Source organism: Miniopterus schreibersii (genome assembly GCF_964146895.1).
Source record: "Miniopterus schreibersii genome assembly, chromosome: 17".
NCBI classification, from domain to species: Eukaryota; Metazoa; Chordata; class Mammalia; order Chiroptera; family Miniopteridae; genus Miniopterus; species Miniopterus schreibersii.
The window spans coordinates 43,016,043-43,035,215 of NC_138117.1; the positions used below are offsets into that span (position 1 = coordinate 43,016,043).

Below are 19,173 nucleotides of genomic sequence, written 5' to 3' on the forward strand. Positions count from 1 at the left end.
ACACTTTGCGGGGACTTCAGATCACAGGGTGTGGGCGGCTGGATGCAGGACAAAGGGAAGTGGAGCAGAGCCCTGAGGCTCAGCAGCAGCGAGGGCCAGCTGTGGCCCCGGGAGCTGCAGCGGCCCACCATCCCTCTCTCCTCAACGAGGGTGAGCTGGAGGACAATTAGTCTCAGAATCACCTCGGAGGAGAGTGTTAAGAGAAAAATAAATTAAAAAGAAATCCATTGAAGCTGTAATTGTGATACAGTGTATCATAGTCAATTGAATTGCAAATACAAGATGGTCCCTTGTCGATTGATTTCAGTGAGTAAACAATGTGGGTGTTTAAATTGGAAACTCACCAAGGGAAGGGAGCAGAGATTTGGTTAAAGGGAGAACTGAAAACTTCTGGCCAAAATTTGGCTCTGGACCTCTGATGATGCTGGGCAGCACGGGATTCTGGGCTGGAAGGAGGTCACATGTTCCTGCCCTGCCTGCAGCTCAGGGTGGCCTCCTCAGGAAGCCATCCTGGACCCCACCCAGAGCACCTGGCTGCCTGCTCTGTGTCACCTTTGTTCCTATGTGCCTCCCACAGCAGGTTGTGGCTCCTCTGTTTACACGTGTGACTCCCCACCACACTGGGAGTTTCTGGTGAGCAGGGTCCTTGTTTACTTCCTGAACAAAGCCCAGGTGAGAGGGGGCGCTTAGAACATGCAGCTGTTGGAATAAATGAATGGGTGAATGACAGGGGAGATGGATGGTTGAATGGATGAGTAAATGGGGGATGGTTGGGTGGGTGGATGGATTGGTAGATGGTAGGGAGATGGGTGGATGAGTGGATGGGAGATGGGTGCAAATGGATGAATGAGGGGTGGATGGGTGGATGGATGGGTGGGGATGGATAAGTGCAGGATGGATGGATGGATGGATGGATGGGTGGATGGGAGATGGGTGCAAATGGATGAATGAGGGGTGGATGGGTGGATGGATGGGTGGGGATGGATAAGTGCAGGATGGATGGATGGATGGATGGATGGATGGATGGATGGATGGATGGGTGGATGGGGATGGATAAGTGCAGGATGGATGGATGGGTGGATGGATGGGTGGGGATGGATAAGTGCAGGATGGATGGATGGATGGATGGATGGATGGATGGGTGGATGGGAGATGGGTGCAAATGGATGAATGAGGGGTGGATGGGTGGATGGATGGGTGGGGATGGATAAGTGCAGGATGGATGGATGGATGGATGGATGGATGGATGGATGGATGGATGGGTGGGGATGGATAAGTGCAGGATGGATGGATGGATGGATGGATGGATGGATGGATGGATGGATGGATGGGTGGATGGGGATGGATAAGTGCAGGATGGATGGATGGGGAATGGATGGGTGGGTGGATGGATGGATGGATGGATGGATAGATAGGCAATGGGTGCAGGATGGATAGATGATAGATAGATAGATAGATAGATAGATAGATAGATAGATAGATAGATAGATAGATAGATAGATGACAGATAGATAGATAGATAGATAGATAGATAGATAGATAGATAGATGATAGATGCAGGATGGGTGGATGGGGAATGGGTACAGGACAGATGGATAGATGGATAGATGAGGGATGAATGGGTGGATGGGTGGATGGATGGAAGGACAAATAGATGAGGAATGGATGCTTTCTCCAGGGCACCTGAGGTGGCTGAGAAGACAGTGAGAGAGAGGTAAGAGAGGTGTGGACTGGGGAGAAATAGAAGAGAATTGACTTGGATGCTTCAGATGCAATCTCCACCGAACAAATACCTCTGAGCCATCAGTTATGTGCCAAAACCCAGTCCTTCCATCACCCCAACCTCCCCAAAAGGAAAGTTCAACAATTCCAACCAACCTCTGGGTTCCCATAAATCATATCTGGCCTGAGAACAAGGAGATGCTTCTAATTGCCACTCTGCCCGACACTGTGTGAGAGGGAAACCGGATTTCTGTCTGGGTGTTCCCAGGAGGAGCAACAGGTGGGTCCTCCCACCAGTCCTGCTGGCTCTGGGAGCGGATACCGTGGTTACAGCTGGTCATACCAAACCCTACCCCTTCCTGTGACCCTAACCGCTGGGCACTCGCTGGGCAGGCCTCTCTGGCCGGGGCTGGCTCAGCGGGGACAGCCCCCGTGGCTCTCGGCCTCACGCGCTACACACAGTGCAGCTGAAAGTCACCAGACACCTTGAGGGGGAGGCTTGAGCCCGGCCAGGCAGTGGCATCAGCCTGACATCAGCACTGTTCTGGGCACCTGCCTTCTGGCCCCGCACTGGCCCCACACTGCCCTGAGTCTGCCAGCCTGAACTCCTCACCCCCAACAGCTGCTCCCACCAGGGCCACCAGAGAAGTGCTGACGGGCCAGCAGGGGTGCTTGGGTCTTGTGTGTCCCACAGGAGGGTTGGCTGGCCCCCCAGGATCTCCAAGGTCATGCAGCTCAGAGGGGAGCAAGGCAGAGCCAGGCCTGTGTCCTCCCAGCAGCACCTCCCGGCAGGTAAACCCATTCTCTGGGCTCAGTGTCCTCATCTATAAAATGGGGGCCACAGCCCCAGAGCAGGGACCTCAATTTACAGGACTCCAACCAGTGCCTCCACCACTTGGGTTTCCCAGGTCGGGGGAGAGAACTGGCCCTTCCATCTCCAAATCCAGGGCCGGCCTCCGCACAGCCCCCTCTCCGAGCCCCTCCTGAGCCTGGCCTGCACCTGCCAGCCTGTGGGCTCAGACGCTGAGCCGCCAGTGCCTGGTCCTCTGACTGTCCCTCATACCTGAGGCCCGGAGGTGTAAAATCCAATTTGCTCCTTGAACCTCCTGCAGACAGCCCCTGGGGCCCGGGCAGCTAGTGAGCCAGTGGCCATTGCAGCAAAGCTGTGGCTGCAGCTCCGCTGGGGGCCTGCCCCCGACACCCCCTCCCCCCAACTCCCCCCCAGTTCAGGCTGCTAGGCTGCACTGCACACACCTTACTGGTCCCTGGGGAAGAAAGAGCTTTGCAGAATCTTCAAAACCCTGAAGCCATGTCTGGGAAAAGCATCAGCAATTCCAAACATTTTAGAACCGTGCCCCAGCAGAGGACTGGGGCCTCGGCTGCAGGAGGGGGTGGCCGCCTGCTCCCGCCCACCTGAGCGGGAAGCAGCAGCCTGCGGACTCTTCTGGGGATGTGCCTCCCAGATGGGCTCACTCTCTCCCCGCCCCTGCGAGGTCTTGAGCTCTATGGGGACCTGGGAAGGACAATGCTGACCCTAGTGCTGTACTGATGGGGACCTCAGTCGGCCTGCCAGGCGCCCACTCCCCATAGCGAGAGGGGCTGCCTCCAGCCCTCTCCACCCGCAGCAGCTTCTCTGCCCCCCTCTTGTTTAGGGGCATCTCACCCACTACCCCTCACCCCTATAGGACAGGGTGTCTTTATTCCTGCCACAGCCAGGACCCGTTTATTCCTGCCCGTCCCAGGCTGGGCGTCAGGAGGCAGAGAAAATAGGATCTCAGGAGCTGCAGGGGCCTCAGAGCTGCCTCCAACCCCTGCTTTGTTTCCAGAAGGCCAGGGCTTGTACTTGGTCTCAGGGAGGAAAGGGCAAGGTCCCCGTATCCATCAATGCCGCAGGTCTCCCATGGGAGGGGTGGGCTGGGCCCCATGGCAGGTTACTGCCCTAGACTACCCCCATCGCACGATTCACACTCACCTCCAAGCTCAGCCAGCATGCTCGCACACACACACTCACAGACACGGAGCACTGAGGCTCACACACACACACACGCACACACACACAGGGACACTGAGGCTCTCACATACATACACACACATGGAGCACTAATGCTCAAACATACACATATTCACATTCACACACACACACTGAGGTTCACATACATACACACACTCACACAGACACAGGGGGCACTGAGGCTCACACACACACACACACACACACACACACGCTCACACACAGGGAGCACTCAGGCTGACACGCACACACGCGGAGCACTTAAGCTCACACACACATGGAGCACTGAGGCTCACACACCCACACACACTCACACACACACACAGGGACACTGAGGCTCTCACACACATACACACACACGGAGCACTAATGCTCAAACATACACATATTCACATTCACACACACACACAGGAAGCACTGAGGTTCACATACATACACACACAGGAAGCACTGAGGCTCACACACACACAAGGAGCACTGAGACTCACACAAAACACACACTCACACAGACACACACTCACACACACACTCACAAACATACACAGACACACACAGGGAGCACTCAGGCACAACACACACAGGGAGCACTGAGGCTCACACACATGCACACACAGGGAGCACTGAGGCTCACACACATGCACACACAGGGAGCACTGAGGCTCACACACATGCACACACAGGGAGCACTGAGGCTCACACACATGCACACACAGGGAGCACTGAGGCTCACACACACACATACACACACACACGGAGCACTGAGGCTCACATGCACACACACTGTCACACTCACACACTTGCCACCTCCCTCCCACCCCCACAGCCAGGTTCCATCTCAGAGGCCCCAGAGCCAGAAAGATGCCTCCCAGGCCACAGAAGGAGACAGACACAGCAGCGGGCAAAGCAGAGGCAATTTATTAGGGCAACACAGCCAGGGGCCGGTGCAGAGGTGGGAGTCAGCACCCAGGTTGGGGACAGGCAGATGCAAAGCTCTCCTGGGTCCATGCAGGCCAGGTGACAGCATCAATCTGCAAAACAATAGGCTCCATCAAGTCCCACTGAGAAAAGGGAGGCTCAGAGCAGCCGCCCTGCTCACCTGGGGCTGGGCCAGGCCAGGCAGCCCGTCCTTGGTGCCCTTTCCACGTGCCAATTTGAATGGGCCCCAGGGAGGTGGGCCCATTTCACAGATGAGAAAACAGGGCCTAAGAGGGAAGTGGCCGCCTCCCTGCCATCCCTAAACACCTGCCCCTGCCCTGCACTCTGGCCCTGCCAGCCTGTCCTTGCCCCAAAGCCCTGCCTGGGCCACTCCATTCTCTTCTGCTCTTAGTAGGGGCACCACCTTCCACCTGCCTTCAAAGCCACACACCCGGGAGCTGCCCTTAGCTCCTCCCGTCCTTCCCTGACCCGACCCCCATCTCTCACTGTCAGTGAACGGCGCAAACTCGGGCTCACTGAGTGCCCTCCTCCAGGTGCACCTCCTGCGGCCCCCATTCACAGGTCCCCTCCAACTACAGGCTGCCACGTGGCTCTGCATGTGGCCCTGTAGCATGTGGCCACGGACATGGGGTGGCTCTGTCACCTTCTCTGTTTTTTTCCATTTGTTTGAGGGGACATGCATCATTTTTGGACAAACAATAAATATACTTTCAAAAGAGAAAACTGAAGGCCTTGTAAAAGTCCAGCCAGGACACGATGCCCACTCCTGGCCGTGGGCGGTGGTAGCTGGAGAAGGGCTGAGGAGTCCATGGGGTCAGGAGGCCAGGTAGGCCTTGTCAGAGGAGAAGAGAGAGGAGGAATGGGGGACCCCGAAGGACCCCCGAGAATCCAGCTGTCCCTGTCGATCACACCAGGGCTGGGCTCTGACCCTGATCCCAGAGTAGCTTTCACAGTCACTGTAAATCGACTCCAGGGCCTCGAGGGGGAGTGAGGCTCGCTGGCACCATCCTGCCCACTCTGGAGACTCAGGGCCTCCGAGGCAGCAATGCTGCCCCACCTGAGTGGGCGCCTGTCCCGTGCAGGGTCACAGCCCTGTGAGCTCAGCAGGTTCTTGGGGGTGGCCGCACCCTCCCACGCGTGCACCCCACTCTTCAAGTCAGGGAGCCTGAGCTCCCCCTCAGAGGCCGCTTTTCTCTGCAAAAATAATAATCCCGTACGCTTAAACAGAGTCTTTCCGCCCTCCAAGCGCCGTTTCTACTCAGCCGCCATCTGCCTTTGTCCTCAGAGCAACTCAGCGGAGATGGAGAGGACACCCTCCTGGCTCCGCTTCTCTGCAGGAAACAAAGTCCCGGGCGCAGGGCTCCAGGCTCCCACAGAGCTCCTGGGAGAAGGTGCTGGGGTGCTGGGGCCGGTGTCTCTCTTTCAGGTCACATGCCAGCGACAGTGAGTCCCTTCCTGGGCTCAGGACTCCACCAGCCCCACAGAGCCCGGGGACACCCACACCTACAGACCCCACCAGACGGCCTGGGGTCTGGCATAGGAGCAGGACCTCCTGGTTTGTACAGGGTCTGAGCTGCCCTGCTGCCCTCTTCCTCCACCACTGCTCTCTAAGCTGCCGGGGCCAGAGTTCGCCTCTCTTGCCATCTGTGACCTTAGCCTTGCTGTCTCCCCAAAGGGACAGGGGCCATTGCTTATGACCAGACTGCTCCAGCTGGGGGACTTGCTAGAAAGGGAACAGCTGTCCCCACTGGGTCTGCAGGAGCTGGGGAGGGACCCCTGGGCCCAGAACGCATCCTTGGGTTCCCTCTTGCACATGGAAGGGGTCTCAGATCTGCCTGGTCCTGGGGTGGGGTCTGACCTGAATGTGCAGGGACTTGGGGATGAGCCTGAGCAGAGCAGAGAAGTGGGAAGCGGCTGGTGGCCCCAATCTCAGGAAAGAGGAGGGAGTTGGGGAACCTGAAGGGGAGAGGGTTCAGGCTGGAGGAGTTGGGAAATCCCTCCCACAGCTGGGCCTGCAGCTGGAAGCTGTCCCCACCCTAGATTGCAGGGACAGAGGAGGACCCTTCACCTGTCGTCTGGACCCCCAGGAGCTCTTGTCTGCTGGGCCCCCAAACACACCTTCCCATGCCTATCTTCCACCCCATAGCCCCTCCCTGGGGCCCTCTATCCTTCCCTGCCAGCCTCTTCTGTCCTTTCTTCTGACCTCAGCACGTGAGGGTGCCAGGCTGGGGGCCACACTGCCTCGCATTCTAGGGAAATCAAAGACGTTCCGCATCTGTCTAGCCCAGCGGCTCAGCCAGGCAGGGACCTGCCCACCTCTGGAGGCTGGATGAGCAGCCCAGGTAATACACGTGCAACACCTACACAGCAGGCTGACAATAACTGAGTCCCCCCCCAGCTTGTCCCCCATAGCCTATGCTCAGTGCAAACCAGAGCTGGCTACTTATTCTCCCAGGGGCACCCCAGCCCAGCCTCGGGGACAGAGCTGCCCAGGAAAGCCGCTTCTGAATTCCTGACCCACGGAAACTGTGAGGGAATAAGTGTCTATTGTTTTTGGACACTAAACTTTTGTTTTGTTTTGTCTTTATTTTTAAATTTTATTTTTGTTTAAAATATTACAGATGTCCCTTTTTCTCCCCAATGACCCATTCCACCCCATCCCATCCCCCTTCCCAGTCCCTCTCCCCACCATTGTCCGTGTCCTTGGGTTGTGCATATCTGCATATACATTCTTTGGTTACTCTCTCCCCCTCCACCCACCCGCCCTCCTCCATCCCTCTGACATTCGTCAGTCTGATCCATGCTTCCATGTCATTGAATCTATTCTGTTCATCAGTTTATTAAGTTCTTTAGATTCCACATATAAGCGAGATCATGTGATGTTTGTCTTTCTCTGCCTGGATTATTTCGCTTAGCATAATATTCCCCAGGTCCATCCATACTGTCCCAAAGGGTACCAGATCCTTCTTCTTTACAGCTGCGTAGTATTCCACGGTGTGAATGTCCCACAGCTTTTTATCCACTCATCTGCTGATGGGCACTTGGGCTGTTTCCAGATCTTAGCTATTGTAAACTGTGCTGCTGTGAACATCGGGGTACATATATCCTTTCTGATGAATGTTTCAGGATTCTTAGGATACATTCCTAGGAGTGGGATCACTGGGTCAAAAGGCAGCTCCATTTTTAATTTTTTGAGGAACCTCTGTACTATTTTCCATAGTGGCTGCCCCAGTCTGCATTCCCCCCAGCAGGGCACCAGGTTCCCCTTTCCCCACACCCTCGCCAGTACATGGCGTTTGCTGATTTGTAGATGGAGCCATTCTGACAGGTGTGAGGTGATACCTCATTGTGGTTTTAATTTGCATCTCTCTCTGTGTCTCTTGGCATCTGTGTGTCCTCTTTGGAGAAGTGTCTATTTAAGTCCTTTGCCCATTTCTTAATTGGGTTGTTTGTCTTCCTCTTGCTGAGTGCTATGAGTTCTTTGTACACTTTGGAAATTAGCCCCTTATCAGATATATCCTTGGCAAATATGTTTTCCCAGACCGTGGGGTTCCTTTTTATTTTGAGGCTGTTTTCTTTTGCTGTGCAGAAGCTTTTGAGTTTGATGTAGTCCCATATGTTTATTTTTTCTTTTGTTTCTCTTGCCCTAGGAGATGTATCAGTGAAAATTCCACTACGTGGGACGTCTGTGACTTTACTGCCTATGTTTTCTTCCAGGATTTTTATGGTTTCGTTACTTACATTTAAGTCTTTTATCCATTTTGAGTTTATTTTTGTGTGTGGTGAAAGTTGGTGGTCTAGTTTCCTTTTTTTGCATGTACCTGTCCAATTTTCCCAGCACCACTTATTGAAGAGACTGTCTTTACTCCATTGGACGGTCTTGCCTCCTTTGTCAAATATTAACTGACCATAATGTTGTGGGTCTATTTCTGGGGACTCTGTTCTGTTCCATTGATCTATATGCCTGTTGTACCAATACCGGGCCGTTTTGATTACAATGGCTTTGTAATACAGTTTGAAATTCGGTAATGTGATCCCTCCCACTCTGTTCCTTTTTCTCAAGATGGCTGCAGCTATTCGGGGTCTTTTTTGGTTCCATATAAATTTTCAAAAGGTTTGTTCTAGGTCTGTGAAATATGCTGTTGGTATTTTAATAGAAATTGCATTGAATTTATAAATTGCTTTGGGTAGTATGGACATTTTAATGATATTAATTCTTCCAGGACACTAAGTTTTAAGCTAATTGTTGCTCAGCAATAAATAACTCAGACGCCTGCCTAACATGCGGAGGAGACTCTGCACTGACACTCAAGGCACATTACCTGCTCTGTCCCAATTGAGTACCACTTCAGCTCCTACCCAGGGCCCCATGCTCAGGGAACACCCCACTTCCCAGCTCCCAATGTGCCTCAGTGAGGCTCCCTGCCTAAGTCTCCCAACCAGGGCCTCACTTTCTTGCTGGGGCTCCAGGAACACACCCACCACACAACCCAGCCAGCTCTGCTCCTTGACTGCCCAGGGGAATGGCCAGTTGTGACCTTACAGTGAGCACATACAGGGAGCTTCAGATTGGCCTGTCCCATGGCTGTGAGTTCCAGAAAAAGAAGGCCCCCATCTGCCACATTCCCTGCTGAGTCACCTGGGCCTAACCTGGGCCTGACACAGAGGATGGATGGATGGATGGATGGATGGATGGATGGATGGATGGATGATGGATGGGTGGGTGATGCATGGAGGGATGGATGGATGATGGATGGATGGATGGATGGATGGATGGATGGATGGATGGATGATGGAAGGATGGTGGATGGATAATGGGTGAATGATGGATGAGTGGGTGACGGATGGAGAGATGAATGGATGGATGAAGGATGGATGGATACATGGATGATGGATGGATGGATGGATGGATGGATGGATGGATGGATGGATGGATGGATGATGGATGGATGATGGATGGATGATGGATGGAGGATGGATGGATGGATGGATGGATGGATGGATGGATGGATGGATAATGGATGGATGGATAGATGGATGGATGATGGATGGATGGATGGATGGATGGATGGATGGATGGATGATGGATGGATGATGGACAGGTGGGTGATGGATTAAGGAGAGTGGGTGATGGATGAAATGAGGAAGGATGGAAAGACTAACGAGTGGATGATGGAGAGACAGATGGTGTAAGGGGAAGGTGGGGGCACTTACCACAGGTGGCATCGCTTTCAGATAGAGTGGTGATGATGAGGATGATGACCAGCAGAATGGCGACTCCAGCCAACAGGAAGTAGTACTTGTGTCTCTGGAGCTAGGAGAGAGAACAAGGTTGTTGATGTATCTCAGCTGCCAGCCTCTTATCCCAGGGGTGGGAATGGGGAGCACTTGGCTCATGCCTGCTGAGGACTCTGGCATGCAGGGGGCTGGGCCCACCCTGGAGGCAGGGTCCAGGCAGAACCTGTCCCTTGGAAAGGGCTCTGCCCTGAGCTGGCACACAAGCTCATTCAAGAACTGCTCTGGGCTAGCCTTGCAGCCAGGCCACAGGGAGGAGACTGCCCCAGCTCCAGAGGCAGAGAATGATGCCAGACTCCAGGGGGAAACATCTGAAAGCCTTAATTAAGATTATGCATGGCCCGGCCAGGCGTGGCTCAGCAGTTGAGCATTGACCTAGGATCCAGGAGATCGGGGTTCGATTCCCAGTCAGGGCACATGCCCGGGTTGTGGGCTCAATCCCCAATGACTCTCTCATCATTGATGTTTCTGTCTCTCTCTCTCTCTCTCTCTCTCCTATCCTCTCTCTGAAATTAATAAAGATACATTTAAAAAAAAAAAAAAAAGATTATGCATGGAGGTTACATAGCCTGAGGTCTGGCAAATACCAGACATGTAGACTTCATCAGATATTCTTATTATTCCTGTACATTGTTGGATTATTACTAATTTAGCAAGTTCTGAGGTCTACCATCAAAGGTCTCATAAAAAAAAAAAAAAAAAGACACAGATTTGTGCTAGGGACTCATTAGGGAGGGGTTGAGAGACCATGTGAAGAAAGTGATGCCTCATATAAGTCCTGAGTGGGCATCAAGGACTCACAGGCAGGCCAGGAGGTGGGAGGCCAGGTATCAAGGGAGAAACCAGGCAAAATGGAGCTTAAAATAATCGGGTAAGTCACCGAGTGGCTGGAGTGGGGGTAGGGAAGGGTAGGGAAGGATAGGGAAGGGAAAAGTAGATGGGCGAGACTGGCCTGCAGGATATGGAGGGGTTTGGACAGCACCCCTGAGATACCATGTAAGACTGAGAAACTGTAAGCCAGAGTGAAATGTTCAAGAGAGTGTTGGTGAAGAGGCCACTTGAAAACAAATGGGAGGATGGGTAAGAAAAGGGAGAAGAAACAGAGTGAATGGTTAGAAGGAAGACTGACCCATGGAAGGGTGGAGCCCAGAGCAGAGGAGAGAGGGTTAGGGGAACAGAGGCAAGACCAGGAGGGGAATCTTCAGAACCCGACTGTGACTAGATATGCGAGGGAGTGGAGTAGCAATGTCAAAGATGAGTACCCAGGTTGCCCATCGGAGTCATTAGGTGAATGTTGAGGCTTGTCATTCATTCATCCATCCATTATTCCACCCATCCATCCATCCATTCACCCACACTCCCCCCATCCACCCATCTATCTACCCACTCATCCTCCATCCATCCACCCACCCATCCATTCATCCATCCATCCATCCACTCATCTTCCACCCACCCAACCATCATCCTTCTACCCACCCATCCATCCATCCAACCATCGTCCACCCATCCATCCATCCTCCATCTATCCACCCATCCTCCATTCACCCATCCTCCACCCATCCATCCACCCATTTCCATCCATCTATCCTCCATGCATCCACCCATCTTCCATTTATCTATCCTCCACTCACCCATCCTCCACCCACCCATCCATCCTCCATCCACCCACCCATCCATCCATCCATCCCCCACCCATCCATCCATCCTCCACCCATCCTCCACCCATCCATACATCCTCCATCCATCCTCCATCCATTCTCCATCCATCCTCCATCCATCCATCCATCCATCCATCCTCCATCCACCTACCCATCCATCTATCCCCCACCCATCCATCCATCCTCCATCCATCCTCCACCCATCCATCCATCCTCCATCCATCCTCCATCCATCCATCCTCCATCCATCCATCCATCCATCCATCCATCCATCCTCCACCTATCCACCCATCCTCCACCCATCCACGCATCCTCCATCCATCCATCCATCCTCCATCCATCCTCCACACATCCATCCATTCTCCATCCATCCATCCATCCTCCACCTATCCACCCATCCTCCACCCATCCATCCTCCACCCATCCAGGCATCCTCCATCCATCCATCCATCCATCCATCCATCCATCCATCCATCCATCCTCCACCCATCCACGCATCCTCCATCCATCCATCCACCCATCCTCCATCCATCTACCCATCCATCCTCCTATCTATCCACTTTCTCAAGGTGGCCATAAAGTGGAGGTTGGTAGTAAAGCACAGCAAGGCAACCATGGGGAAAAGAAGAGATTGCTGGTGACAGGGGATACTGGAGAGTTGTTGTTCCTGGAGTAGGTGGGACTGAACTTGGGTTTGGGGGTTGGCATCCAAGTGTGTTTTGATGTGCAGATCCAGGTCTTGCTCTAGAGCAGGGTCTCATCTGTTGGGCACTGGTTGGATGACTGGCCCCATCCAGCTGCTTCAGTGTTTTTCCACTTTAGGAGGGACCCACACACCAGCCTGGCTTCCCAGTCCTGTGCTCCAGGCCAAAACACTGGGCTTGGAAAAGTTATGTGACCTGCCCATGGCTTCACAGATGGTGTAGGCAAATCTGAACCATACTCCTGAGCAGACATGCCAGCCATGTGCAGGAGTGGGGCATGGAGGGGTCAGGATGGGAGGCCCAGAGTGAATCTGCTCCATCCAGGAGCTCACAGATGGGGGTAGGCAGGTAGCCAGAAACCCACAGCCCTCCTGGGAGGGAGAGGGCTTGGGGGTCAGGCCACAGGAAAGGGGCTCTGAGCCTGGGAGCACTTCAGGACCCAGACAGCACCCACAGTCCATGTGCTGGGCCTGCGGGCCTGGTCCCTGTCCTTATGGCATGCCCACCACTGTCATCCCATCAGCAGGACAGCACTCTTCCCCAGCCCTTGCTGGGTGCCGAGCACCAGGTTGTGTGGATTCGCTCACCCCCACCCAGCCTTGAGAGGCAGGTCTTATGCACACCCAAATGCAGGTGAGGGCTCAGAGAGATAAAGTGACCAGCCCAAAACCACCAGCATTGTAGAGCAGAACTGGAATCCAGCAGCAAAGCCTGCTCTCAGCCACTCCCCGCCCCTCACAGAACGGTGTGCCCTGCATGTCCTTGCCCTCCTGCACTCCAGTTCCCTAAACAAAGGCTAATGCAAACTGAGCCCTGATGAGCCATCTGCATGCATCTGAGTGCCCAAGGGAGTCAACGGGCTAAAAGGATCAGGTGGGTCTGGCTTCAAACCGGTCATATATCAAGGCCTGACCAAGTGACTTGGGCGTGCTGCCCTGGCTCTCCCATCAGTGTGGCTCAGGCAGAGCCCAGCCGACAGGACCGCACACTGGCTTTGCCTCGCCATCTGTCAGAGTTGTGCCCACACCTTCCCAGCGTGGCCCAGATCTCCCTTCCTGGCACCATGGCATTGGCCCTGCGATGGACAGCAGCGGCGAGCTCCTGCTTGGGTGTGTGATCCACACTCAGGCCTTCCCTTCCTAGTCCCTCTGGTCTATCCTCCACCCCCACCCTAAGCTGAACAGAGGTGGGGAAGCTGGGAGCCAAGGAGCAGCCACAGGGCCTCAGCTGGAGTGGACGGTGATCCTAAGAGAAGCAGGACAGGTCACCTGGAGAAGAGGGGAGAGGGCACTTCCAAGCCTATGATCAGCTACCACCAAGCAGCTCCTTCTAGCCCCCTCCTCACCCTACCAGCAAACCTCACTGGGCCTCTCCAGGGACTTCAAGGGAAGAGGAGGGAGGGTGATGACAGGCAGGGCCCAGGGCTGCCAGATGCTCAGCTGGGACACATGGTGGAGGCGGAGACAGGTTTTAATGAGGTGCTTGCAGCCCCGGCCCTGCCAGCTCCCCTCCTGGCACAAGGCAGAGCACTCCCCAGCATCTCTGCTCCAGCCCCCAGCATCTGCACCCTCCCCAAGGGAGGGAGCTCCTGCTGTCCTCCCACCCCACCCCTGCAGACTTCATCCCTGGTCAGCCCCCAGCAGGGGAGGCAGAGAAGGAGGGGCCCAGGCCCCTCACTTGGCCTGAGGGGGCAGAGACCACACCTCACTCCACCAGGAGCACCCAGTGAGTTCGAGCCCCCTTCCCAAGCTCCAGCAGGCACGTCCCTGGACGCAGCCTGGACTGAGGCTGACCGTTCCAACTCCCTGATGGAAATGTACTGGCTACACTGGTGACCTGGGGAACTGCTGGGGAGTCTTCCTTCAGGTGGCAGTGGGAGTTTTCCTATTGAATACCCCATGTCTGACAGGGAGGGGCTTGGAAAGGCCCCTGGAACTGCTGAGAGCTGCCCCAGTCCAGCCCGTTTACAGGAGGTTGGCCTCGGTTTCTGAAGGTAGGGGGGCAGGGGACCCAAGCGGGGCCACTGGATGGATGGATGGATGGATGGATGGATGGATGGATGGATGGATGGATGGATGCGCCCATGTCCACATCATGCTTCACACCCTGTGCCGGGCAGGGACAGTGCTGCAGGGACATCAGGATGCCCATCTGATTGGTGCTGTGGGTTGAATATTGTTCCCCCAAAAATATGTTAAAGTCCTAACCCTGGGGACCCCAGAGTGGGACCTTACTTTTGAGGGGCCTTTACAGAGATCTAGTGATAGCAGGGTCACTAGGGTGGGCCCTGGCCCCATCTGACTGGCGTCCTTATGAGGGGGACGCTTGGACACCAGGACACAGGGAGAGCACCATGTGAACATGCGGATGGCAGTCTATAGGTGGAGGACAGGGGCCTGGAACAGACTCTCCCTCACCAGGGGGCCTCAGGAGCCAACCCTGCTGCCATCTTGGTCTCAGACTCCCAGCCCCAGATTTGTGAAGCCCTCAATGTCCCTGGTCCTGATCACAGCAGCCCAAGATAACAGATCCAGCCCAGTCCATCTCTTCCGCTGACCCTGGGGAGTGATGCCTCCAAGGTGGTGAGCCCCTGCACTGGGCATGTTGGGGCAGCAAAGAGCCGCAGTTCACTCTCTGGGAGCAAGGCTGGGTGGATAGCCAAGCCCCCAGACCTCTGCCCGGGGCCTGCTACCAAGAGGCTGTCACGAGGCCCCTGGGACTGTCCTGATGGCTGCCAGTCCTGGTCCCAACACGCTGGCCACAATCCCAGCGTTAGAAAGTACAGTTAGCCCACAGCTCCTCAGTGGCACTGGGACAAAGCTGCTCAGGGACCAGACAGGAGGGAGCAAGCAGGGAGAAGATACCACAGGGACAGGGGACAGAGTGGGGTGAAGGCCATTGTGGGAGGACATCAGCCTTGCTTCCACACCTAGGAGTGGCTCTCTGTCTGACCCAGCCTGGCTCCCCACACCCTGGGTGCCCCCCCCAGCAGTCTGTTGTGACTAATTATTCACAAATGACAGCCCCTCATTGAAGAAGGCTGGTGGGGGTTGCTGGTGGGGAGCCAATTAACCTAAGTTATGCTCTTGATTGGGGCCCAATTAGTGTCATCCGTGTGGTCCAGAAGCCTCCCTGCGCAGTACTTCTTGAGTTAATTCACTGGCTGAGGAAGAGCTCCACCTTCCAAGCCCAGAACCCAGGCTTGTTCCCAGCTGCTCCAAAGAGGCTACAGGCCTCCCCAGCTTGCTCAGCCCATCCCAGCCCTGTGGGACCCTTTCTTGTGCTCCTGCTGCCTTCTGAGCTCTTCACTTAGAGAACTCTCACTCTCTCTCCAAAACCAACTCCAGTGCCACTGCCTCCAGGATGGCTTCCCAGATGCTCCCCACTGCATTAGGCTCCCCCAGCCCCCTGCTTCCCTCTACATAAAACTTGCCTCTGTCACCCAGCTCAGCTTCTGCTTCCTTCCCACTAGTACTCTTGAAGATGGGGCTGTGTTTGGCCGACCACTGCCCTGAACTTGGTGAGGCTTAATGGAAACAAGGTGACCAAGAGGAGTGAACCAGCTGTCCCGATAGTGGGGCCCAGAGAAGGGCTCTGCAGACGCTGCCCTCGGGTCTCTGCGGGCTCAGTGTCCACAGCGAGGAAGGATGGACACTGGGCTGTCAGTCCAATGGGCCCACACACAGGTGCCACCTCTGCCTGGTCCCCTTCCACTAAGGTAAGGGTGCACGGTGTCTGAGACCTAGCCGGGCGAGGAGGGCAGGGAGGAGCAGGGCAGAGGCATGACCCCAGGCCCACAGAAAGCCTGGCTGAGAGAATCTTGGCCTACACCCCCATCGCCCCAAACGGGAGGACAAGGGAGTCACTCCCCTAGGACCAAGGCTGTTTTCCAGGAATTCACCTACCCTCAGGGAGAGCCTGGGGTGTCAGAGTTTCGGGGGGGCAGCGACACCAGCCAGGCTCACAGCACAGCTGCGGAGCCTCCAAAGACAAGAACACACCATCCAGCCAACTTCAACCTCTTAGGCCCCGGCCTTAAATATAAGCAGCCATGCAGGGACCCAAGCAGGTGAGGAAGACCCTCCCACAAAGGTGGGGAACAAACAGAAAGAAACCCAAATGGGACCCTGGGGCTCGGCAGCAGGGGCTCCAAGAGGAGGCTTGGGGATGACGGAGCAGAGATAAGGGGGGGCAGGGTGAGAGGGAGGTGGGGCTGAGGCTCCCTCCCCACACCTGCTGGTCCCTGAGGTCCTGGCAAGGTCCCCACAGCTCAGAGATGGGCAGGGACTCCCCCAGGGGCTCCCAGGGCGGGGACTGCGTGGGCACATGGGCGCTGGACTCTGACCCTCTGACCCACTGGGAGCCTCTGGCCCACTGGGACCCTCATTCTGCAGAAACCTCCCGGCCGACCCCGTCCTCAGTAGCTGTTTCTCATGTAAATATATTCAGAACACACGACATTTCAGAAACATCTATTTGTATATATTTAGACTCCACTTCAAAAGAATTATTCAAAATCAGAGCATTTGGGTAGATGGGTGTGGAATGGATTGTTTTTTAAGTGTTCACATCGAAAATGCCATGTTTTCTAAGTGGATTACAAATGCCAGAATTATGGAAACAGGCACTGGGAAAGTTATAGAATTGTGAGCTGACTTCAGGGCTCTGTGTCCTGAGGCAGGAGCTGGGCACCCACCCCAAGGATGGGGAATGGAGGCAGCAGAGAGCCCTCCAAAGTGATGCAAAGGTCCCTGAGCACCTCGCCTATGCCAAGCCGCAGGGTCCAGTGCAAAACTCGGGGCCTGTCCCCCAGGGGTTGCCTGAACCGCCAACGCCACCCTTCACCCACTCAAGTCCAGCCTGAAGACTTGCGCATGTCCTGGCACTTCGAGGGAAGGGGGGCAGCCTCTTTGATCAGGACGGATGAGCTTTCCTCCAAGACCACTCACGCCTTCTGGTGGGCAGGCTGTGGCGGGACCAGCATGTAAGGATCCAGCATGTAAGGTGTTCCTGGAGCTGCCCCATCTATGTGGTATGGCATGAAGGTGGTTCCCAAAGAACATGCAGGTGCCCCGCTCTGCCACTGAGCACCTCTGGGCGACCTGGCCCCTCTGAGCCTGTTTCTTTATCCACAAAAAAGGGTAACAACCAGGTCTTGTGGGATCAAGGAGGTGACGCCTGTGCTCCTTAGTGACTTCATGCTGTGAACACTCATGAGCTCATTCTTATTAAACTTCCCCAAAGTCGGGCATCGTGCTGAATAGTGTCCCTCTCGGGGACGCCACCAGTCGACTCCAACGGGAGCAGGAGGAGAAAACTTTGCAGACACTTCTTTCTGGCAACACCCAGGGCGAGGCCGCACCTGCGCAGCGGGCGAGGCTGCTGCTCTGGTGCGTGTGCCCGGTGGCTTTTCCCCGCGTCCTCCGCAGGGCAAGTGTCTGAGTCAGGGCGGAAGGCTGGTCCACTTCAGACAATCATTTGCTTACTTGCCCCTTCTCTCCTGTCCTGTCATTCGCCTGGGTCTTCATGTGTCTTACTGAGGGTGGCCGTGTGCCTGTCCTGCCTGTCTGAGGAAGCCCATCCATTTTATCTCATGAGGTGACAACCCAAGTGGCTCATTCATGGCATTTGTGCCCCGCTGGTCTTTATAGGCACCAGGATGCTGGCGTCTGTCACCCCCACCCCTTTCCGGCTGTGGGAATCGCCACCACCCTCACACTGGGTCAGGGCCGCGTGTCTGCGCACACAGGACGTGACTACAAACTGCACGGGAGAATGGGGCCAGCCCCTCCATGAGGCTGCTGTGAACTCAGTGTCACAGCCAGACAGGGTCAGGAAAGGAAGGAAACGCGGGGCCAACAGAGATGCCAAAGCCCTAGGCGAATGTGAGCGCGGCAGGCCCTTCAGTGCATGGAGCCATCGACTCTGAGCGATAGTTGCTGTTACTGTTACCGCTCTGGCCAAGCTGAGTCCCGTCTCTCAAGGGCTTTACTGTTAGGGAATCTCTAACTGGAGCTCAGCCCATGAACAAATTAAAGCAGAAACACTAAATAATCATCCAACAGGTAAAACAACTGATGAAACTGAACATCCACCCAGGATTTAGAAAAACAGAGCAAAGCTCTCGGCGCACCCTCAGCAAACCTGTCGGATGAGGAGCACGGACAGGGGGCTCGGACCCGATGCTCTTCGAGGGGTAACACTGCAGTGTCCCTATGAGGAACCAAACAAGGACGTCCCTGTCCCTGCCACGTGACACCTGCCAGGACTCCGGGAGCCAGGAACAGGAGCGGGAGGCAGAAGTGTGGAGGGGGAAATGAAACCGCTATTATCGGGAACAGCAGGGTCGCCATCGGAGGAAACAAGAGAACTCTCAGACAAAGGATCAGAAATGAGACTTTAACATTTGGCTGCCTGAACACTCACTTTGCAGAAATCACCCACATTTCCATCCACCAACTGCTGTTCTATATGCCATTTATAGGGACCAAAAATATCCATGCTTAGGATAAGTCTTTTAAAAGATATGAAGGCTATAGCTGGGGGAAATCATGGTTTGAGCATATGTAACACACTGAAGTAAGACATAAGCGAGCTGGGAGATGCACTGTTCACAGCAAAGGAGGCCCAGCGTCGTAGACAGCAGCTCTCAGCCAGCGGGCCCACGGGCCAACGCCCCTGCAACAAAAACGCTAACGGTTTGTTTCTGGAACCTGGCAAGGCGGTTCTCAAATATACACGGAAGGACAAAGGGCCAGGAAAGGTCAGGCACTCCCAGAAAATAGGGTGCCAGAGTCTACCTAGAAGATAGGGTCATTAGTACCCAGCGGGGGGCGACCGAGACAGT

General features: G+C 55.0%; 1 protein-coding gene across 1 annotated transcript in view; it reads right to left on the reverse strand.

Moving 5' to 3' along the window:
- Positions 1–4,631: 4,631 nt before the first annotated feature.
- The window catches only part of TSNARE1 (t-SNARE domain containing 1), a 68,050-nt gene continuing 53,508 nt past the window's right edge, over positions 4,632–19,173 (reverse strand). The window contains 2 exon segments of the mRNA XM_081116914.1: positions 4,632–4,761; positions 9,884–9,983. Of these exon segments, the coding sequence (XP_080973040.1) occupies positions 4,690–4,761; positions 9,884–9,983 (172 nt within the window). The 3' untranslated portion in view covers positions 4,632–4,689.